The sequence below is a fragment of the Styela clava genome, chromosome 7, assembly GCF_964204865.1.
Source record: "Styela clava chromosome 7, kaStyClav1.hap1.2, whole genome shotgun sequence".
In the NCBI taxonomy this organism is placed as follows: Eukaryota; Metazoa; Chordata; class Ascidiacea; order Stolidobranchia; family Styelidae; genus Styela; species Styela clava.
Window position 1 is genome coordinate 11,950,694 of NC_135256.1, and position 23,058 is coordinate 11,973,751.

Here is a 23,058-nt window from a genome sequence, read left to right on the forward strand (position 1 = left end):
ATACTTGTTGTAATCTCAATGTCAGTACTATAGTTCGAAAATCTTTTTGTTCCGTCGGAAATGACAGCACGAACAGAAATAACAACAGGTGTATTCGGAGGAAGATCAATCACAAAATAATTTGTTGCATTTGTTGTTAGAGTCTCATTTGATTCCGTGTGTTCGACTGTAAAATTGTTATTTATTTGAGAGAACTATTGTATTTTTAATATTCAAAATGACAAAAATTCATATCATAACTGAATCCTTTTATACCATCATTACAACACGAAATTAGATCATTGTTAGGAAAATATCCCATTTTAAAATACGGAATTTTGCTAGTGACATTCGTCATTCAAAGAAGGCTATTGGTTAGTGCAAAAAAATTGTGAAAGAGAAAAGTATGTAACATATGAATGATAATCCCACATGATAAAAAGGTATGGTAAATAATTATTGCTGTTTTGACTTCATCTCAAACCATATTCAAAAGTATACAAACCATATATTTGATATTCAACTGCATTTGTGTAAGCAAGCCATTGGATTGTAACTTCAGAAGTGGTTACTTTTGTTATGGTAACATTTTCAGGTGGAGGGTCGTCATATTTTGCAACTGTAACAATGATTTATCAATTATATAACAGCCTTTTATTCTATCTACACAATATTGAAACTTTGAAACTAATATCTCATCATGCTCCAGTTTTGAATTCAACTTAATTTAAGTATTCGAGTATTAAGTATTTGTCGAAGTGAGTACATCAACACAAATGATAAAACTCATTTCTTGTGGATCGTGTAATAGGATTTAGTGTCTTGACAATTACGTATTTCTAACTTTTTTATAACCCAATTTTTGATTGGCGTAATGCATCATCGCGTTGCCCTTTCCCGTCACATTTGATTTATAAATAAAAATGTCGCCACAACCAAAATTTCATAATATTTAAAATATACAATGAATTCTTGATCAATACTTGCCATGCTAACTTACTCACTAAACATTTAGACCTAAAGTGTGTATGCAACCATAAGTTTGCAATATTGATATGAATGCAAGTTAAAAGGCTGCAAACTTCATTTTTCTTCTAATATAATCTATTTGAAGGATATTGTAAAATCCAATCATTTGGAACCATACTTGTTGATAATGCATAACTAGAATTAGTAGGAGTGACTTCATCTAAAGTTTGATTCGTTGTAGAATTTGTTTCAATCTCCATCAATGCTTCAACGCTACCAGGACTAAAGTAAAAAAATATATATATATATTAATATTCATTTTTTTTGTCCATAAATAATGACAGACAATGGAATAGAATCAGCTAAAACAAAATCTGTTTAATCAAAATGTCATCACGATTTTCAGATATTTCTGCCAAACTATAATTAACATTTAAAAAAAAAAAAAGTAAGTTTGTTTGTAAATATAGTTTAGTTTTGTTTTTTTTTTGAGAGAACTCCTCAACCCATAACTCAATTTAATAAAATACTAAATGTGAATTTAACATTTCACATCTTCGATATGTTGTTCCACACTTGTAGAAAATACGTAGGGCGCTACTGTGTTTTAATAGGACTAGAATCTTAAGAGTTCAATTATTTATTTTAATTCAAAAAACGTAATTGAAAACGAGAATTTTTATTCATTCCGTTGTTTAATTATGTTCGATAAAATATGCATCCCCATAATATAATAAGAAACAATACATTCCAACAAATTAGAAATCTAATAATAGTTACTTCATTCACAAAAAATAAATCTACACTTACAATAAATTCCAAACAAAAATTGTCAAAATGAAGTTGCTTGGATAATTCAATTGTACGTTGTATATGAGCGTGGCAACAAACACTTGAGATTCAGAACTGTAAATATTGTTGTAAGCTGATACAAAAGACTGCTGAACTTTCAAAGTACACGGGGATTTTTCCATTGCTGAAAATAATGGAAGAATGAATCAGAAATTATTGGAAAAAAATGAACAAATATCATTTGAACTGTTTGACTTAATACAATTTATCAAAAATTCGTTGGGATTCCTACTGCCTATGTATGAATATTGAGTTAATTCTAAGAATGGAAACGTATTTCGTATGTCCTAATAATACCATCCAATAAATACCTATATGTGATTAATTTCAAAAAATATTTCCATACGGTACGATACATTTATTTAGAAATAAACTAAATAAAATTAAAATTTTTTAGAAATTTTGGCAGAAAATTATAAAACATGAATAGTACAATTATATCTTACGCGTATAAAAATATTTCCATCCACTAAAATCAGGTTCAACTGGGTATCCATTTCGAAGAACTAAAACCTTGACTCTTGCTTCGTATTCAGAATCCGGATTCAAGTCATTAATATCAACAAGTAAATTATTTTTAGGATCTGTAAATCTTTGAGTAAAAACTGTTCGTCCAGTCCACCAGTTTCGAACTTCAACCTAAAATGATATCATCGTACATGATTAACTAAAAAAGGAAGAAACAACTGTAAGATCCGATGTGCATGATCATCAAAAAGTATATTGGGAAAACGAATAGAAAAAATAAGGAAGAAATAGCACGTTGCTGCGACCTTACCTCGTATTCTTTGTGCCTTCTTCGAGAAACGATTTTTAAAACTGCCTTTCGTGGTTTCTTTGAGACGACTTTCATTTTCCGGAGTACAACTATTTCTGTATAAGTATATTATGCTACATAGTAAAGTATTATTAATAGAAAAAGGCTTTTCTACGATTAAGCATAATCAAACATACCAAAATTGTCAGAACAGATAAACTTGAGGTATTTTATTGAAATCCTTGTTCAGATAAAAAGCATAAACATATAGCAAATAATGTACAATTTGATAAAATTCACTAATTACGTTAAAATATGTAACAAAAACAAATCAATTAACTTTAGCTAAATTAAATACTTTACGAAAAATAATTACTTTGACAGTTACGTCCATCTCCGGCGTAGTTTGTTGCGCAGGAGCAGTTGAATGATCCAGGTTGGTTCGTACAAATACCTCGTTGTCCAGGACTACAGTCATCTCTTCCAATTCCACATTCATCAATATCTGGAAATATTCAAGGTATACAATAGGTTTCGATGGTTATTACTATTTGCATAGACGTTCAAATCTACGATGTTTTAGTCAGAAAATTATCTCTGTAATATTAGGTGTAGCTTACGTATAGTGACATACAACATTTCTCTAAAAAGAGAGAATTGATACAAAAGCGAATTTGTTATTAACATTGTAAGTCTCTTCACTGATTTAATGAAATAAAAAGTACTAATGATTGCTAATTTTAACACATGAAAAGAATGATAACTACTAATTGTCACTAATGGCAAAGTCATTTCAGGGAAGCTGATGATAAGCATTCAATATTTTATATTATAGCACAGGACAAATGATGATGCTGGCCGTGACTTGCTGGTCCTCTGAACATGGCCACGACAACATCGGGGCCATTGTTATGGGAACGAAATTTAGAATACGGTAGCGTTATGAATTGAGAGTACATTATCGGATTAATCTATCTTAATCAAGAATTTCACCAATTGACGACTATTGGTTGTCCTTTTATAACGTTCTCTGGCGAATAAATATCGATTCTTTGCAATTATCGTACCTGTACAAATTATACCGTCTCCAATATAGCCTGGATTGCATGAACACGCAAAAGATCCATTTTTATTCGAGCAGTTTGCGTCTGGATGACAATTATGTGTCCCTAATAAGCACTCATCAACATCTGTTTGATCAAAACAATTAATATTATTTTTTGACACATTCTTAGTAACTTTTATATGTTTTAAAAATTTAGAAATAGTTGCACATTTAGAAGTTTATATACATGTATAACATATAACAGTAAAAAATAGTGTAGAATCATTTTATTTCAACATCGAAGCGATATTTTTTCTATATTTATCCCACGGCCTAGACATTGCCAACAGGAAATACATATGTTATACCTGAACACACTCGACCATCTCCAGAATAGCCTGACATACATGAACATTCGAAAGATCCATCTGTATTCATGCATTCAGCGTTTACATTGCAGTTGTGACTATTTGTAAGACATTCGTTGGTATCTAATTGAAATAGTGATGCAAATGGTCACTGTTATCTGTATTTATTTGAGAGCTATTTGTGAAGCAATAGAATGATTGGTAACTACGAAAATATTTTTGAATATTATGTCACATATAAGCATCGTTTTTCGATATTTGTATTTATGTAGTCGTTTAGCAACGTCATCGATGGACAATCATATTGAAAAAAAAAACAATAAAATATGTTTTCAAGCATTCTGATTAATTTACGTTTACTTACCTATGCATATAACACCGTTTCCGGTGTATCCCGATTTACAAAAACACGAAAATGAACCAGCGCTATTGACGCAATCAGCATTTGCGTGACAGGGATTTGATGCACCGGCGCATTCGTTAATATCTACGATAACAAAATATATATAAGATTTACAAAAGTCAATACATGAAATAATCAGATCACAAATTGATGAAATATGAAAAACGTCAATATGAATCGGTTGCTTTATACTTATATTTATATCGTCATAATATTTATAAGTGTTGGCAAAAATAAACCAAATATCTGGGAAATACTGGAAAAGATCTCGTATATTGCAAATATGATGATGTATGCAATGTCTACAATCATGCTGGATCAATTCACCTGAACAGAAGATGCCATCCCCCGTATAGCCCGATTCGCATGTACATTTATAAGATCCTATTGTATTTTCACAAGTCGCATTTGCATGACAACTATCTGTTTTCAATATACACTCATCTGCATCTGTTCAAACAAGAAATAAAATACGTATTTATTAGTATTAATCACCACAAACAACACGATTGGCCATGCGTACATAACTAGCATATTTGTTTCAATTTTCAAAATTTCAATAAATTTGAGCGATTTAGCCAATACATCTGTGAGGATGAAATTATATTGAAGATATACACCACACGAACAAATGTATTCAACTCAAATATGCCGTTGAAAACAATAAAATAATTTCAAATCCAGTTGCCGTAAGGTTATGAAATCACACGTAGTATTTCGGATATTATACCTGTGCAGACTTTACCATCTCCCGAATAACCTGCGTTACAAGAACATGTGAAAGATCCGTTAGTGTTGGTGCATTCTGCGTTTATATTGCAGTCGTGAATACCGCTAAGACATTCATTGACATCTAAACAAAATAATAACTTAGTATTAGATGTTATAATTTTATATCAAAAAGTTGGCAGAGTCTAAATTGATTTACGCTAATTTAACCATGCGCTTAAAAACAGCAGGTGCATAAATCTTCAATATCGAAAATATTAATTTCTTTTCATATGAAACTCTGAAAGTGCATGTATTCTCGTACTATCAATTATAACATTGTGCCAATAAATACTACTATTCAGTGAAATGGAAAAATGTGTAACACGTAACTACTAACATATGCTTGATAGTAAAACAAATCGATTCAGTAATAAATCACACTATCCATGTCATCATTTCGAGCTCAAACGAACTGTGATGTCTATACATATTCTAATGCTAAAAACTGTTATTTTTAAGTCACAAAGCTAATGTCAACTTGTTATTGCATGAGGCGTTTAGAGAATGCTGGTATTTTAGTGCTTACCTGGAGAAGGCGTTATCGACACAGTTGTAGCCTCGCTTGGCCAAGCCGTATTGCCAACTTCAGCAATGGTTGATTCAACAACATCATTGACGTATGTACCAACAGTGCTGACTTTATCAACATATACCGTATACTCCGTAGAGTCAGTGGTGGCTATGGTATTTTCTGAGACAGAACCAGTGTACCCTGCGCCACTGACTGCCCGTGTAATGTTTATCGTGGTCGTGTTCGATTCAGAGGGAGTCGTTGGGGTTGGTATTGTGTCACCAGTTAACATTTTGGCTCCTGTTGTAACAGGAGTCGTGGATATCAGAGTCTCATCTGAACTTTTCGAAGATGTTGCGACTGAGTCAACATTAATGTATGTAACCGACGACTCAGCGGTAGAGAGCATTAGTTTAGTCGTCGACCCCAAAACAGTCATTTTCGACGATTTGCTAGTTGTTACCGTTGAACCTGATACTTCCGTAGAATTAACAGCATTGGTCGTTTTTGTTGACGCAGCAGAATTGGTAGTTATACCGGTGATTGTTTCCGACAAATTCTCAGCTGTTGTTTCTGAATGGGTAGAATAAGTAGGCGAAGATCCTGAAACTATACGTGATTTATTGACAAGAGATTCCCCAGTGGTCATTTCCGTTTTTGAAAAAACTTGGTTTTCTGTTGATAGCGTTTGGGCGATTGAAGTAAGAATTGGCAATGATGTTGTTGCCTCAGTCTTTACGTCTGTCGTGATTTTCTTTGTTGTTTGCTCGATGTCGTCCGATAATTTTGCACCAGTTACTGATTCCGTATTTGATTTCAGCTTCGTGGCTGTTTCACTGACAACTATAGCAGAAACAGTTGTACTTTCAATCCCGTCCGTGACTATTGATTTATTAGTGGTAACTAATGCATCGGCGTTTGTGGTTATGCCCGAGATAGCTTTTGGCGAAGATGTTGCTATTGTTGTCGGAGTTTGGGTGGCGTTGGATACAACATTTTTAGGTTTAACATTCGTTGAGAATTCGATTATATTTGACGTCGTAATATTTGACATCGGCATCACTGTAGGTGTTAATGGCATTGCAGCAGTTACATTTTTCTGATTACTGGTAACAGACTTTTCGGTTGTAGTCGGTGTCTTCACTGGAGCTGTTGTTGTCGGTGAGTACGTAGAAAAGGCAGGAAACGAACTGCCTACTGTGACATTAGTAGATGATGTCAATTCTAATGCAGGCCTACTTGTTGGTTTATCAGCAGTTGTATTGTGAATATTACGTGACACGGTCACAGGAGTAGTTTCAGATTGACTTGGCACCGAAGCATTTGTAAGTATTTTATTGGATCCAGTATTTATTCCCACAATAGCATTTGATATTGTCACAGTCACGGATGGAGTGGGTGAAGTGTTTTTTGTCACATTGAAAGCAGTTAGTTCCTCAGTTGTGGCAGGATTCATCTTTACTAATGATGTGTTTTTCGCTGTAACATCTTCATCTGTTGAAGTTATTGTTACTGGAATAAAACTGGTGCGAGAACTGGTCACTGAACTGAAGTTTGTCATTGATGTTGCAGTCACAATTGATGATCCCGATTCAGATGTAACATTTTTAGCAATACTGGTAACATATTTAGAAGTAGAGGCCTCACTCGCAGATGAATTATTGGAAAGTGCAGTTGATGTAGCGTTCATTGGTACAGCTGTAATAGAAGTGGGTGTGGCAGTCTGATTGTTTGGCCATAAACTACCGGTAGTTGAATTTGTTGTTGATTCAGTCACAGTTGTGACAGATGAAACGACCTCTGGTAGAATTTTATTGGTGGCATTGGAAAACACTGTGGAATTTGATGCTGTTGTGCTATAAGTTAACACCGCTACAGAAATTGCTGTTGTCAAATTAAAGTCTACTGTGGGTGCTTCAGTTGCATAACCGGATATGCTAGTTTCATCTTTCTCCGCTGATGCAGATGTGACTTCACTCATCGCAAGAGTTGTAATTTCGTTCGGTGACAAATTTCTCACGGCTGTGGTCATAGTTGTTTGATTTGAGGATAGTGACTTATTAACTGATGTAGCCATGAAAGTTGTTGTTGGGGAATTTATAAACGTATCAGTTGATATTTTGTTGATGCTTGTTGTTGCATCACTAGGGGTAAACGCCGGAGACGTTGCTGATAGAACAACAGTGGTTTCATTGGCATTTGGAATCACATCTTGACCAGTGAAATTTGCTATCACCGCAGGGTTCGTTTTTTCCGATCTATCAGTCAATAACACCGAAGTAGTTGCTGTGGTAACAGCAGTATTTTCAGTTGTTGGGCCGACGGTGGGCTGAATGTTGTTGGTTGTTATTGTTACGGCATTTGATGGTAGAAAACCATCGGTCGCGATAGTATGATTTGTTGGGGATGGCACAGTGGTAGGCATGACTGTGTTATTCGGCAGTAGTCTTACTGAATCAGAAACTATTTCGACTATAGCTGTAGTGGTAAAGCTCTTGTTTGTACCGGTTGATGGAGACACGCTTGTGACTGTGTTCATTGCGACAGCTGCAGACGTAACGTAAGGTGCAAGACTGGCGTTGACAGAATGGGAATCACCAGAAGTTGTCGATAAAAGAATACCTGCAGAGGTTGTACTAAATATTGAACTGTTCGTTTCTGCTACCGTATTGGTGATTTGTGAACGGTAGATGCTAGTAGTACTTGTAGTCGCGCTGCTTGTTGTTATAGGGTAAGAAGTCAACTCGGTGATGTTCGTTGATAGCGTTACTGAACTTGGGTAAGATGTTTGGACAGACGTATCTTCCGATAACGTAGTTGCAGTGGTTGCCTCCGCTGCGCTTGTAAATGTTGATGTGTCGATTTTTGATGAAAAATTCATGTATTCCATTGCTGATGTTGTTCCTGGCGATGTGATCATTGTGTTTGAAGTGGCGCCTTCTGTCGTGTTGTCCATGGATGGAAAAATGGTTGTTCCATTTACAGCGGGTATATTTGTAGTTTTTGCCATCACGGTAGTATTTTGCTGTGGGTAAAAAACTGTCGGTTCCGCTGTAATCGCTTCTTCAATGCCTGTATGTGTTGCAGTAACACTTGAAAATGTTGGGTGAATGTTAGTCACATTCGTAATCGCTCTGCTCGTGGGCGACATCAATGTTGTGTTTGACACAGGTTGCATGGACGCACTGATTGTGTTTGATGTGCCAGTCGTAATGGCGTCAGGCAGTGTTGCATTTATTTCCAATAAACTGGGTGTTATCATATTGTACGACGACTCATTATGGTTGGCTATGGCTGTAGAGATACCAATAGGCATTTGTGTCATGTGGGCGGATGTCTCCAAGGCCACTGGAACAGGAGAAGTTGTCAATGTCGGAATTGTTGCTGATTCGGATGTAGATGTGAGCAGCATTGAGTTTGGTGTTGTCACTGGTGCGGTTATGTTAGCAACGAAATTTGTAGATGATATGACTTCAACTGACGAATTTAAATTTACTATCGGAGTAGTTCCATTATTCAATACGGAAAAAATAGCAATGCTGCTCGTCCCATTCGATGTTGGTACATTTATTGCTATTGAATTTGTTGTTGCACTCTGAAGCTCATTAATCGCTGTTGATGCGGGTACAGGTGTTTGTGTTGCAGCAAAAGCTATTTGAGTTGTAGTTTTACTGGTTGTAGATATTTCATTTGTATTGGTTACTGATTCTGTTGAAACAACTGGATGCGTAACTGTAGGTGCCGTTGCTGCATCAACTACTTGTGTAACGTTGATAATAGCTGACGAAGTGACACGGGTTGCCGAATCTACAATGTGTGTTTCTCAGTAAAATTGTTATTAATAAAATTGGACCAATGGTTTGCTTAAACCTCGATAGTAGGTATTAAAATTAATTTCCTTATATACTAGGACATTAGTAGTTGACTTATAAGTATACTTTTCATTGCGATGACAGGCTATTGTTTTTCTGTTCATATCAGGTATATTTAGACTGATTAGCGTCGTTAGTAGTCATCAGTATACGACATAAAATTACAATTACATATGTGGGCGTCAACAGAGGCTTTACCACCAGCATTTATTGGACATAAAATTGGCTTACGGATCGTTTCTATAATTTATTGTTGTTGTTGGAAAAAATCGCTTTTCTCCGTAGCCAATGGACCGACCATTCGGTCCCAAATTCCATATACCCAAATATGGTGAAAGTCACTAGATGGCTATTACTTGGAAGTGGGATTGTTACTTTGAGTTTTATGTCGATATTTCAAACCAATATCTTTATATAGTAATACTGAACTAATTCGTCATAGCTGATGCTGGCAACATTAATATTGTTGATAATTCGTTTCCACTCACATTAAAGGCGGTGTTTGGAGCTGCTTGAAAATTTGGAAGTAATTTTTATGTGGTATTGCTTACGTGTAATGATATCTAAGTTTCAATTGATATCAAAATCTAAAAGTTGATCTTACCTTCAGAAGCATTCATATGAACGGACGAGGTTGGGGTATTGGAGGTAATTGCTTCAGGAATGGTAGATGTTGTTTCAAGATGGTTCGTTACTGCAGTTGTTGACATGCTTGAAGCTGAAAAATAATGACGTGAATGGTTAAATTAGCATCTAAATTTCTGATATTCACTTCATAACTTAATAGTATAACACAGGGTGGTCGGTCCAAGGTTGAAGGGCCGCAAAAACTTTTGAGGAGGTCTCGCGGGCCGTAGTCGGAGATCACCCAAAGGTGATCAAAACATCGCGAGTTTGTTTACTCACCTTAAATATATTTAGGAAGGAGAGATTATCTTTCAAATCAGTTTTTCAATGAAACTATATGAAGCCTATAGTCATTTCAAAATTGCTTCCTGGGAAATATCGTGGTATTTTCGGTATCTTTTCTCGTGTTTGGTTATGTGATGTCGCAAAAATTATATTCTTTCGTGACAGATATTACTTGATAACACACCAGACACTGTGAATAAACGTTGTTGAGGGTAAGGAGTTTACCTCGGTCATCTTTTTTCTACACTGATTGTAGAATGAATTGTTATATTTGAAAAGAACTATTACTTGTAGCGTGAGCAGGCCCAATGCTATCGTTAAAAAACAACCAAGTTCGTCTAAGTTGGGAAATCAGACCCAGATAATAAAAAAAGCTGGATCGCGCGGCGCTCTGTCAGTTCTGCGGTTCGTCACTGCTGTCACATGGCGCGAAAATAGAGGAATGTTTTGACTAAAATAAAGGCACGAAACGTCTCTTCAAATGAGGAGTTACTTGGCGCGAGCTCATCTTATCGGCTTGGTCCTATCTGCACAAGACAATTCATTCTCCTTCTACCGAACACATGACGTCATTCCTATATCCGCACCGTCTTGGCGTTTATAGATACAACATTGAAATTTCGTGATATTAACAAACATCAATCTCGACATCGGGATTAGGAAAAGGACTATTCCCAGTTGAAATAGTTTGAAAATAAATCAAAATTGTTCTGCTAATAAATAAAAATATCTGCCAATGCTTTAGTGTACGCTAAAATTGGTCTGTGGGCGCAGTTTGGACCACCCTGGTATAATAAATATACAAATTGACAAAGTTTTTCAATGTTAATTTGAATTGATTACAAAACATATGGTCATGAATTCAGATTTTACGCGAAATTACGTCACTTTTGTGAAATGAAAATTCTGCAAACAACGGCTGAAGACCCCAGATGAGGAAAGGCGAATTAACACTCGGAATACAAATAAATAATTCGTACGATATGTAATTTCTCAATGGGAGAATATGAATCACTTGAAACAATTTTGGCAGTGCTGAATAATAAACGTAAATCTACGTACCTAGTACCGATAATGCCATGAAATAGGAAAATATCAAGAAAAGTAGGTTATATTACTTGTTCCGTTCGATACGTTTGACATCACTGTGGTTTGTTCCTCGTTAAAAACAGTTGACGTTGATGTGGTTGTTTGTGGCCCATAAGTAGTCGTGTGCGTTGCCGCTTCACTAACAGTAGGTATTCCAAATACGCTGTCTGACGTTTGATTTGTTATTGGTGGAAGTGTAGTTGTAAACACATTTAATTGTGTGACATCAGTTGTTGTCGCCTCAGTAGGCGCTTGTGCAACGTTGCTGATGTTTGGAGCGTTGGCGGTCAGAGTCACCGATCCCCCTAGATAAGTAGAAGGGTGCCGTTATTGGTGGATTTGGTATGAAAGGAAGTTTCTTTTAAAATTTGTATTCTCAGCTAAATCGTATACAATTATAAATACATAGTAGCCTATTTCAAGACTGACAAATAATTGTATACATTGATTGGCCTTAAAATAATCAAGTGGTTTCTAACTAGTTTATGCAAACCGTGTCAAGAATAAAAGTTCTATGTGCCGAGAACTTTCAATGAAAAGTTGTATTATCAAACTATTGTTTGTATTTAAAAAGCGTGCAATCTTGTACAAAGTTATTCAACACGAAATGAACTTTTTTTTGACACGAAAAGTTGCTTATTCTGCTTGACCTTGGCTTTCAGTTATAATATCACAGTATCGAATATATAGCGATTGAAAAAGCAATTACATTTTTTTTGGATATATATATTGGACAACAAATGATGGCGTGTTTGATTAATTTTTCATTATATATCGCATTATTTTTCAGGAATGGATGAATATTCCAGTAATAACATATGAATTCCAACCGTAGCAATAGATTTTCGCTTTGGTCGGCTATTGTTACGAAGCATTTAAAAATAGGTTATTTTTACCTTCCGACGTATCAGCGACACCGCCAGAGGTTGGCGTAGCAACTGTTTCTGACTTGGTAACTGTGGCTGCAGTAGTGACAGTCGTGATGAAAGCTAAACAACAAAGCATTGGATTTTGATAATTTCTTTTGAGCCGTTTCCATTTTTAATTTAGAACGATCAAGAATAAAAACGAGAATATCGGTCGGAGACCGAAGACTTATCGATCTTAGATCGGTAATTAGTTAATAACTCGCTAATTATACACGCTAATTTGGAGCAGATTCAACGACGCGTTCGTGAGATATCGCGTTCATCTAACAGACAAACATACAAACAGACAGACAGACAAATACCTATCAACATACTTACCGATCTTAAGATCGATAAGTAATGAGCACAGTAGTTCTGACAATTTTTATTGATTCATTCGTAAATTGAATTGTTATTGTTGTTTTTAAATGTCACGGCTACAGCTCAGATTGAATACAAAACGCACAAGGAACAAAATATTTACGCTAACGTGACACATTCTAAATATTTGAAAAAAACAACAAAAATACGAACAGAGTTTGGGTAGGATTAAGTTTTGAAAAATCCGTATCTGGAAATATGTTAATTTTGCGACATTTGAATAATAAAATTAAAAAAAACTTTTAAAATAGAAGACATGGCTTGAACGAATAACGAAGTGTGGTTATCACAAGATTATACACCTAGATAACAGAAATCGCGCTTAATAAACTGGATATATCTCGTAGAAATCAGTGCGAATGAATACGGGGCTTCCTAATTCATACCAGATTGTAAAAAAATTGGCAGAAAATGCTGAATCTGAAAGATTCCATTTCCTCTAAAAATCGTTAGATACGTAGTGACTGATTGTGCAGGGCTTTGTTCGAAGGTGTGATGAACTCGAAAAATCTAGTGAATCGACACAGAATTATGATATTTCCTCAAAATACTTCAAATGAGAATTTCATTCAGTCTTCTGTGAAATTCATGTCAAGTTTTAGCAGATTTTGTTAAATAGAATATATATATATATACATATTGGCAGAACGAAAGTGGTCATTGACACTATGACCACTATTGTAGTGTACGATTTGGGGTTCTTTCCAAAGCAGATTTGATAAAGATCATTTTACCTTTCGTTGAAGAAGCAGTTGATGTTAGCGTAGAGAAAACAGTCGATGAAGGCATTGTAATAGGTGTTGTTGTTATTTTTTGAAAATTAAATATTCATTTACATCAAATATGAATATTATATATAAATAAATAATATTTCACTAAAAATTTAGATGTTTCATTATAATTCATGAAAACGTTGTTTTTATTCCTTTAAGCATGACGCTATAGTAGAGCTCTTGGTCAATTGTTTCGTCGTGCTACTTGAGAAATCACCGTTACTGACGTTGGTCGAAATGTGGGGTCTCGTGTAGTTTCTTACCTGAATAGCTTCTAGTGACGTAACAATTTTTGGATATATGATTCCTGGCTCTCACCTGATGACGTCAATTTTTAAAGCAGATTTGATAATAATAATAAAAAGTTATTTTGACCTTTTGTGACAACTTTTCAATAATAATAAAAAAGTTATTTTACCTTCCGTGACATTCATGGTAGCGGTTGATGTTGGCGCAAAGATTGGTGTTGTTACTGATTCACTTGTTGTTGCTTTGACGACTGCTGTGTTCAAATCTAAAAAGCAAAGCACAATACGTTTAAGATTGTCTCTACATTTCTCCATCAAACCAAAATAAATTTCCATTTTTTGTATTGGTTGATTTAATATAAACAAAAAGAAGATACTAACAAGGAAATAGCGGTTCACATGTGACCCGCCGAATTAACGTACATAGTATTATCCTGAAATAATTTGCCCTCGGTTTTTGAACCTTAGTTTTAACAGCATTTGGAAACGCAGCAAAAATTCCTTTTACCTGTTTCGTTTGATCCACTTGACGTTGTAGTTGTATTTTGTTGCAATTCAAAAACTGGTGATGGCATGGTGGTAAATTGTGTTCCGGAAATATTCGCCCGCGTTGCCGCTTCATCAGTTGTAGACAATCCAACTGTTTCAATAGTTGGTGTTGCGACTGTTGTTATTGACACATTTGATTGAGTACCAAAAGAGGTTGCCGCTTCAGTAGCTGTTTGGGCAACGCTACCTGCGCTTTCCCAGGTTGCAGAAGAAGACGAATTCAGAATTTCTGCTCCTGAAAAGAAAGATTTTGTGATTCCAGTCAAATTTATTCGAATAGCAGAAAGTGGGAAAAGGCGAAAACGGTGCTCGCAATGTTTTTATGCTACTTCGATCAATTAAAGATATAAAGTTTTTTTTAAACTAGGAATGTAAAACATACAGCACTATTTTGCGCTTTAAGTGCCTCGCACCTCGACAAAGAACCATTATGTGGGTTTGTGATTTAATCCGAATTTATCCGAATAGAAGGGAAAGGGGAAAGGCGAGAACGGTGCTCGCAATGACTGGCATCACATGTTTGAAATCTGGGATTCGAACTCTAATTCGCCCAGTCGTGTACAATTTTGGTGTGAATGTAGCAAGCATCGAAATCATAAACAGTCAATTGCCATAACCAAATTGTTCATTTTTATCGTGGGACGCATTCCTGGTAACAGTTTAAGAGGCAGTAATTTCAGCCCTCTGTCCCTGAATATAATTTCAATACGTATACTTTTTTATGCTACTTTGATCAATCAAGTATATATTGTTTTTCTAAACTACGCATGTGAAACATACAACACTATTTCGCGCTTCAATTCTTTCGCACCTCGCCGAAAAACTATTATGAGGTACAATATATAAACATTTTAAAGCAGATTAAAAAAAGGTTAATTTTACCTTCCGTGGCATTCATAGTAGCGCCTGATGTTGGCTCAAAGATTGGTGTTGTTACTGATTCACTTGTTGTTGCATTGACGACTGCTGTGTTCAAATATCAATAGCAAAGCACAACACGTTTAAGATTATCTATACATGTTTTTATCATAGACCAAATAAAATTTCTATTTTTTGTATTGGTTCATTTTACGTACATAATATTATATTGAAATATTTTTCCCTCAATTTTTAACTTTAGTTTTAACAGCATTTGGAAACGCAGCAAAAAGCCCCTTCACCTGTTTCGTTTGATCCACTTGACATTGTAGTTGTATTTTGTTGCAATTCAAAAATTGCTGTTGCTATGGTGGTTATTTGTGTTCCGTTGAAGTTCGCCTGCGTTGCCACGTCATCAGTTGTAGACATTCCAACATCGTTCCCCGATGTTTCAATGGTTGTTGTTGGAGCTGTTGTCATCAACACATTTGATTGAGTGTCTGCTCCTGAAAAAAATAAGCTATGATTCTATAGATGAGAAGCGAGTGGAAGAAAGCGGAAACTGAAGTCGAAATGACCTGACTATATTTTTATGACATGTTGCAAATAGGGAATCCAAACTTTGATTTGCCTAGTCGTGTACACTTTTAGTTTAAATGCAGAAAAAATCCAACGTAGGCAGAACAACAGACAATTTTCATGAGTTGAATCCCAGAAAATTCCGTTTTACCTTGAGACGCATTTGCAATAATAGTTGGCAATGCAATAGATGTGGAAGTTGTTTCAGATGCAGTATTTGATATCGGTACTGATTCAGTCGTTGTTGAAGTACTGGTAGCCGTTCTTGTATCTGAATATGTACACGCTTTGAATATATAATGTGCGTCTCGATCCATCACTCATTTAATATCCATACCATTTTTCTATTCTACTTTGGATAAACTGAACATATCAATATGGTTTTTAAATCAGGAATGGTAAACCTGCAGCACTACCATGCGCGCTAGGTCTCTTCAATTTGAAAAATTTCAAGTCGACCTGTGCTCTTTTAAAAGCAGTTTTGACAAATAAAAGGCATTTTAACCTTCCGATGCGTTCATGGTAGCGGTTGATGTTGGCGCAAAATTGTTGTTGTTATTCATACATGAGTCTGAGTCGTATTTACAAACTTCCCACACTGGAAGTTGGAATACAAGTTTACGAAATCCAAGCCGAAACTTTTTTTTTAATTTTTCTCGGATTTTTTAGCCCTAGTTTTAATAGTATTTGGCAACAAAGCAATAGCTATATAATATATATTACTTGTTGCGTTTGATTCACTTGACATCGCAGTTGTATTTTGGGATGCTGCTCCTGCTGCTGCCATGGTGGTTATGTGTGTTCCGTTAAAGCTCGCCTGCGTTGCCACATCGTCAGTTGTAGACATTCCAACATTGTTTCCTGATATTTCAATAGTTGTCGTGGCGACTGGTGTCATCAACACATTTGATTGAGTTTCAGAGGTTGCCGTTTGGGCAACACTATTTGTGCTTGGCGAAGTTGCGTAAGAGGACGAGTTCACAATGTCTGCTCCTGAAAAGAAATATGCTATGACTGTTTTTTTCAATATTTTGCCGATAAGAAGCGAACGGAACAAAGCAGAAACTGTGGTCGCAATGACCTGACTATATTTTTATGGCATGTTGCAAATCTGGGATCCAAACTGTGATTTGCCTAGTGTGAATGTAACAAACCGTCAACACAGGCAAATAAACAAACAATTTTTATTAGTTGAATTCCAGAAAATGCAGTTTTACCCTGAGAAGTATCCGCGATATGAGTTGACGATGCAATGGATGTTGCAGTTGTTTCAGATGCAGTATTTGATATCGTTTCTAATTCAGTCATTGTTGAAATAGTGGTAGCCGTGCTTGTATCTGAATAGAAACACGTTTGAGTTACAGAACTTGTGTTTCGATCCAAATATCTTTGTTTCCAACTATATACATATCATTTTTCATTCTACTTTGATCAATTATGTTTTAGAACTATATATAATATGATAATATCTGGTGGTCATATATCTAAAATGCACTCGATTAGAGAGTCCGCTCTTCTTTAGCAAGATTTTACTGTCATAAAACGATGATTTGTTGGGCGCACTGGCGTTATTAGACACGAAAAGTCTTTATAGATAGTTTTGTTATCATGTTGTTTTTAGTGTTCATCTTCTTGCTGTTGTTGAGAAAAAAAAATTTAACTCCTAAAACGAATGATTTGAAATTTTCAGTGGTCAAGTTGTTGTTGTCGCTAGAAGGCTGTTACTTATTAATATTTTTATAGGAAATTTGTATGGAATTCGTTTTTCACTTTCAAGTTTTGTGGAATGACATCATCAAAATTAAAAATTGCGCACCGTGTGGCGGTTCCGCGATTGCATTTTAGTGATGTTGGCTCAGCGAAATCAGGAATTGTTTTTTGATAAGGTAAAAGTACAGGTAATTGTGCTCTAATCATTTGATATTTCGGTTCACGTTGCGACTGGACGCATGGATCATCATCGTCACAGAACTTGGGAAAGGTAAGACAGCCAGGGTACAGGTTTCCTGATACAGGCACTGGGAAGTTAGCTGCTCCGCAGTTCCAGCTTCTTTCAGGGCCTAATGTTTGGGAATAATTTGCCTGGATTTTTGAACCCTAGTTTTAGTAGTATTTGACGACAAAGCAATGAGCTATATATATATATTACTTGTTTCGTTTGATCCACTTGAAGTTGCAGTTGTATTTTGTTGCAATTCAAAAACTGCTGATGCCAAGGTGGTTGTTTGTGTTCCGGACAAATTGGCCTGCGTTACCCCTTCGTCAGTTGTAGACATTTCAACATCGGTTCCTGATGTTTCAATTGTTGTTGTAGCGACTGTTGTCATCAAAATATCTGATTGAGTATTAGAGGTTGCCTCTTCAGTAGCTGTTTGAACAACGCTACTTGTGCCTGGCGAAGTTGCGTAAGAGGACGAATTCACAATGTCTGCTCATGAAAAGAAATAGGCTATGATTCTATAGATGAGAAGCGAGAGGAAGAAAGCGGAAACTGAAGTTGAAATGACATGACTATATTTTTATGACATGTTGCAAATAGGAGATCCAAACTGTGATTTTCGTACTTGTGTAGACTTTTCGTGTTTATGTAGCAAAAATTCAACACAGGTAGATAAACAGACAATTTTCATGAGTTGGATTACAGAAAATTCAGTTTTACCTTGAGACGCATTTGCGATAATAGTTGACGATGCAATAGATGTGGAAGTTATTTGAGATGCATTATTCGATATCGTTACTGATTCAATCGTTGTTGACGTAGTGGTAGCCGTGCTTGAATCTGAATAAGAACACGCTTGAGATATATAACTTGTGTTTTGATCTATCTCTTTGATTCCAAATATACATATCATTTTTTTTATTCTACTTTAATAAATTGAAGATATAATATTGTTGAAATAAATAGAAACAACAAAACACAATTAGTTGAATGAATGAAGATGGATCGAAATTATCTCTGAGCTTTCGAAGGTATTGGGTGTCTTTATACCCAACCATATGCCACGGAGCAAATAAAATTTGGCACTTGTATCTATTGGTGTGAAGTCCATACATTGGATTTGGAAGCTTGCGCTTGTTTGCTCATACATGAGTCTGAGTCGTATTTACAAACTTTCCACACTGGAAGTTGGAGAGCAATTTTCCTGAATCCGAGCCGAGACTTTTGTTTTGGAATAATTTCCCCCGGATTTTTGAACCCTAGTTTTAATAGTATTTGGCAACAAAGCAATGGCTATTTTACTTGTTACGTTTGATCCGCTTGACATTGCAGTTGTATTTTGTTGCAATTCAAAAACTGCTGATGCCATGGTGGTTATGTGTGTTCCGTTAAAGCTCGTCTGCGTTGCCACTTCGTCAGTTGTAGATATTCCAACATCGTTTCCTGATGTTTCAATAGTTGTTGTTGCGACTGTTGTCATCAACACATTTGATTGAGTATTAGAGGTTACCGTTTCAGTAGCCGTTTGGGCAACGCTATTTGTGCTTGGCGAAGTTGCGTAAGAGAACGAATTCACAATGTCTGCTCCTGAAAAGTAATATGCTATGACTGTTTCAATATTTTGCCGATAGGAAGCGAAGGGAACAAAGCGGAAACTGTGGTCGCAATGATCTGACTATATTTCTTTGACATGTTGCAAATCTGGGATCAAAACTGTGAGTTATCTAGTGTAAAAGTAACAAACAGTCAACACAGGCAGATAAACAGACAATTTTCATGAGTGGAATTCCAGGAAATTCAGTTTTACCTTGAGACGTATCTGCGATAAGAGTTGACGATGCAATAGATGTTGCAGTTGTTTCAGATGCAGTATTTGATATTGTTACTAATTCATTGGTGGTTGAAGTAGCGGTAGCCGTGCTTGTATCTGAATAAGATCATGCTTGAGTTATTACAGAACTTGTGTTTCGATCCAAAAATACTTGTTTACAAACAGTGTTTCCTCTAAGGTGTGCGCGCGCACACAGCTTTCAGAGGCTGCGCACACGCATAGATTTACTGCGCACAGACGTATTTCGATGTAATGTAACAATGTGCTCGGTTGGAAGGTTGAGAAAGTTTGTTGTTGGCCCACTTATTACCCGGTTAGAACGCCAATATCTTCATTGGTTTTTGCACAAATATTAGTCATTTCCAAAAAAGTGCGCACACACCAAAATTTCTGCGCACACATACTACAAAAAATTAGAGGGAACATTGTTTACAAACATATACATATCATTTTTTATTCTACTTTGATCAATTATTTTTTAGAACTATATATAATATAATAATATCTGGTGATCATATATCTGAAATGCACTCGATTAGAGACTCCGCTCTTCTTTAGCAAGATTTTACTGTCATGAAACGAAAATTTGTTGGGCGCACCGGCAATATTAGACACGAAAAGCCCCTATAGATAATTTTGCTGTTATGTTTTTAGTATTCTTCTTCTTGCTGTAGTTGAGAAAAAAAAGAATTTTTTCAACTACTATACCGAATGCTTTGAAATTTTCAGTGGTTAAAGATTGTTGTTGTCACTAGAAGGCTGTTACTTTTTTATATTTTTAAAGAAAATTTGCATGGGATTCGTTTTTCACTTTCAAGTTTTGTGGAATGACATCATCGAAATTAAAAATTGCGCACCGTGTCGCGGTTCCGCGTTCGCATGTCGCGCTCAGCGAAATAAGGAGTTTTTTTGATAATAGGGACTATCGGTACTTATGTTCTAATCATTTAGTATTTCGATTCACGTTGAGACGGGACGCATGAATCAGCATCGCCATGTCATAGAGGGATCGAAATTATCTCTGCGCTTTCGAAGGTATTGGGTGTTTTTATACCCAACCATATGCCCCGGAGCAAATAAAATTTTGCACTTGTTTCTATTGGTAAAGTCTATGCATTTGATTTGGAAGCTTGCGATTGTTTGCCCATACATAAGACTGAGTCGTTTTTACAAACTTCCCACACTGGAAGTTGGAATACAAGTTTTTTAAATCCGACCCGAGACTTTTTTTTTGAAAATTTCCCCCGGATTTTTGAACCCTAGTTTTAATAGTATTTGGCAACAAAGCAATAGCTATATTACTTGTTGCGTTTGATCCACTTGACATTGCAGTTGTATTTTGTGGCAATTCAAAAACTGCTGATGCCATGGTGGTTGTTTGTGTCCCGGAATAATTCGCCTGCGTTGCCGCTTCGTTAGTTGTAGACATGTCAACACCGTTTCCTGATGTTTCAATAGTTGTTGTTACGACTGTTGTTATCGACACATTTGATTGAGTAACAGAGGTTGTTACTGATTCAGCGACTGTTGGTGCAACGCCACTTGTGTTGGACCAAGTTGCGTAAGTAGACGAATTTACAACTTCTGATTCTGAAAAGAAAGGGGTTGTGGTTGAATTTAGGTTTTTCCTGATGGCAGTTTAAACAGCAAAGACTGTGGTCACAATGAACTGACTGACACTGCTGAGATTCGAACTCTGATTTGTCTAGTCGTGTACACCTTTTATTGAATGTAGCAAACTGTCTGACCATAAACAGACAATTATCATAAGTTAAATTCCAGAATATACCTTCTCACCTTGAGACGCATTCGCGATAATAGTTGAGGATGCAGTAGGTGCAGCAGTTGTTTCAGACGCGCCATTCAATGTCGTTACAACTTCACTTGTTGAAATAGTGTCTATTGTACTGGTATCTGAAAAAGAACCCAACAAAGAGCCATAAGTTGAACAAAGCAGCAATCGCTGCGAAATTATCACATGACTGACGATGTCCATGTAGCGGATGATTGGCACATTGTTGCTCCATAAACATCATCGATTTGAACGCCATAAAATCATTGCAAACGATATAAATTTTACGAGTCGTAAATTTAAATTTTCACCTAATTAAAACATGAATATGATGAACCTGGGACCTAAATGCTCATGTGGATAGTCATAGTTATTCAGGTTTAAAAGTTTATTATCCCCATAAGACCATAACCTATCAGATCTTTACAATACCTTCTGAGGCGGTCGCCGCGAATGATGAGGTTGTCGTCGAGGTGATTACTTCAGACGTTACATATGCACTTGTTGGTGTGGAAGCAGCAGTTGTTGCAACTGAGTAAGAATGACATAGGGTTCAGAATTAATTCGATTTTTTGACCCTTGTTTTTTATAATATTTGGCATCGCTACAAAAAGCTACATTACTTGTTTCGTTTGAACCACTTGACATTGTAGTTGTATTTTGTTGCAATTCAAAAACTGCTGATGCCATGGTGGTTATCTGTGTCCCGGGAAAGTTCGCCTGCGTTGCCGCTTCGTTAGTTGTAGACATTCCAACATCGTTTCCCGATGTTTCAATAGTTGTTGTTGCAACTCTAGTTGTGTTGGGCCAATTTGCGTAAGTAGACAAATTTACAACTTCTGATTCTGAAATGAAAAGAGTTGTGGATGAATTTAAATTTGTCAGATCGTAGATGGCAGTGGGAACCGCAAAAACTGTGGTCACAATGACCTGAATGAGACTGCGGAGATTCGAACTCTGATTTACCTAGTTGTGTACAATTTTTGTCTAAATGTAGCAAATTTTCTAAAATAAACAGACAATTGTCATAAGTCAAACTCCAGAATATTCACTTTTACCTTGGGACGCATTCTCGATAAAAGTTGAGGATACAGTAGGTGTAGAAGTTGTTTCAGACGTGACATTCAATGTCGTTACAAATTCACTTGTTGAAATAGTGTCAATTGTACTGGTATCTGAAAAAAATCCAACAAAGAGCCATAAGTTAAACAAATCAGCAAACGCTACGAGATTTTCTCATGACTGACGATGTCAATGTAGCGGATGACTCGAATGGTTCCATTACATTTGAATCAACGTACATTTGAACCCACGACAATTGCACCTGCATACTATTGCACCTATGAAAATACCCATACCACACCATGGGTTTTAGCAGCCGCATATAGATTGAACCCGCGGATATACACATGGGTTCAAATGTACGTGGGTTCAAATGTACGGTCACCGACTCGAATATGATTTACCTGGGACCTAAATGCTCATGTGGATTCCCATTGTTATTTACGTTCAAACGTTTACTTATCCCCATAACATATCAAATCTTTGCTATACCTTCCGAGGCTCCCGCCGTTAATGATGTTGTTACCGCCGAGGTGATTACTTCAGACGTTATATATGCACCTGTTGGTGTGGTGGCAGCAGTTGTTGTAACTGAGTAGGAATGACACAT

The 23,058-nt window shown here is 36.1% G+C and overlaps 2 protein-coding genes across 3 annotated transcripts in view; both read right to left on the reverse strand.

Moving 5' to 3' along the window:
* Positions 1-15,354, reverse strand: part of LOC120328585 (uncharacterized) — a 45,351-nt gene extending 29,997 nt beyond the window's left edge. The window contains exons 1-17 of one of the 2 annotated variants that reach the window (XM_078114220.1): positions 15,270-15,354; positions 14,347-14,622; positions 14,009-14,104; positions 10,132-10,245; positions 5,671-9,462; positions 5,104-5,226; positions 4,701-4,823; positions 4,335-4,457; positions 3,971-4,093; positions 3,625-3,747; positions 2,934-3,062; positions 2,579-2,673; positions 2,247-2,439; positions 1,759-1,924; positions 1,127-1,230; positions 485-598; positions 5-166 (exon numbers count right to left, since the gene is read on the reverse strand). In XM_078114220.1, coding sequence (XP_077970346.1) covers positions 5-166; positions 485-598; positions 1,127-1,230; positions 1,759-1,924; positions 2,247-2,439; positions 2,579-2,673; positions 2,934-3,062; positions 3,625-3,747; positions 3,971-4,093; positions 4,335-4,457; positions 4,701-4,823; positions 5,104-5,226; positions 5,671-9,462; positions 10,132-10,245; positions 14,009-14,104; positions 14,347-14,622; positions 15,270-15,285 — 5,872 coding nt within the window. In that variant the 5' untranslated portion in view covers positions 15,286-15,354. Of the gene's footprint in view, positions 1-4; positions 167-484; positions 599-1,126; positions 1,231-1,758; positions 1,925-2,246; positions 2,440-2,578; positions 2,674-2,933; positions 3,063-3,624; positions 3,748-3,970; positions 4,094-4,334; positions 4,458-4,700; positions 4,824-5,103; positions 5,227-5,670; positions 9,463-10,131; positions 10,246-11,557; positions 11,834-12,424; positions 12,577-14,008; positions 14,105-14,346; positions 14,623-15,269 lie in introns of those variants that run through there. The other variant, XM_078114221.1, reaches the window with a different exon arrangement.
* A 155-nt stretch (positions 15,355-15,509) lies between these two features.
* LOC120328588 (uncharacterized) lies at positions 15,510-23,058 on the reverse strand. Its single transcript, XM_078114415.1, has 14 exons — positions 22,941-23,058; positions 22,445-22,561; positions 22,010-22,231; positions 21,819-21,917; positions 21,392-21,508; positions 20,897-21,184; positions 19,571-19,690; positions 19,066-19,350; positions 18,484-18,603; positions 17,974-18,252; positions 17,042-17,161; positions 16,548-16,817; positions 15,976-16,095; positions 15,510-15,751 (listed from the first exon to the last, which is right to left on the reverse strand). The coding sequence occupies exons 1-14, from the start codon at positions 23,056-23,058 to the stop codon at positions 15,510-15,512; spliced, it is 2,517 nt and encodes an 838-aa protein (XP_077970541.1).

Coding starts and splice junctions, on each gene's coding strand:
- LOC120328588 (XM_078114415.1), bottom strand. CDS start 23,058: ATGTGTCATTCCTACTCAGTTACAACAACTGCTGCCACCACACCAACA. Junction 21,918..22,009: donor AAGTGGTTCAAACGAAACAA/GTAATGTAGCTT, acceptor ATTCTTACTCAG/TTGCAACAACTGCTGCTTCC. Junction 19,691..20,896: donor AAGTGGATCAAACGCAACAA/GTAATATAGCTA, acceptor GATCTTATTCAG/ATACAAGCACGGCTACCGCT.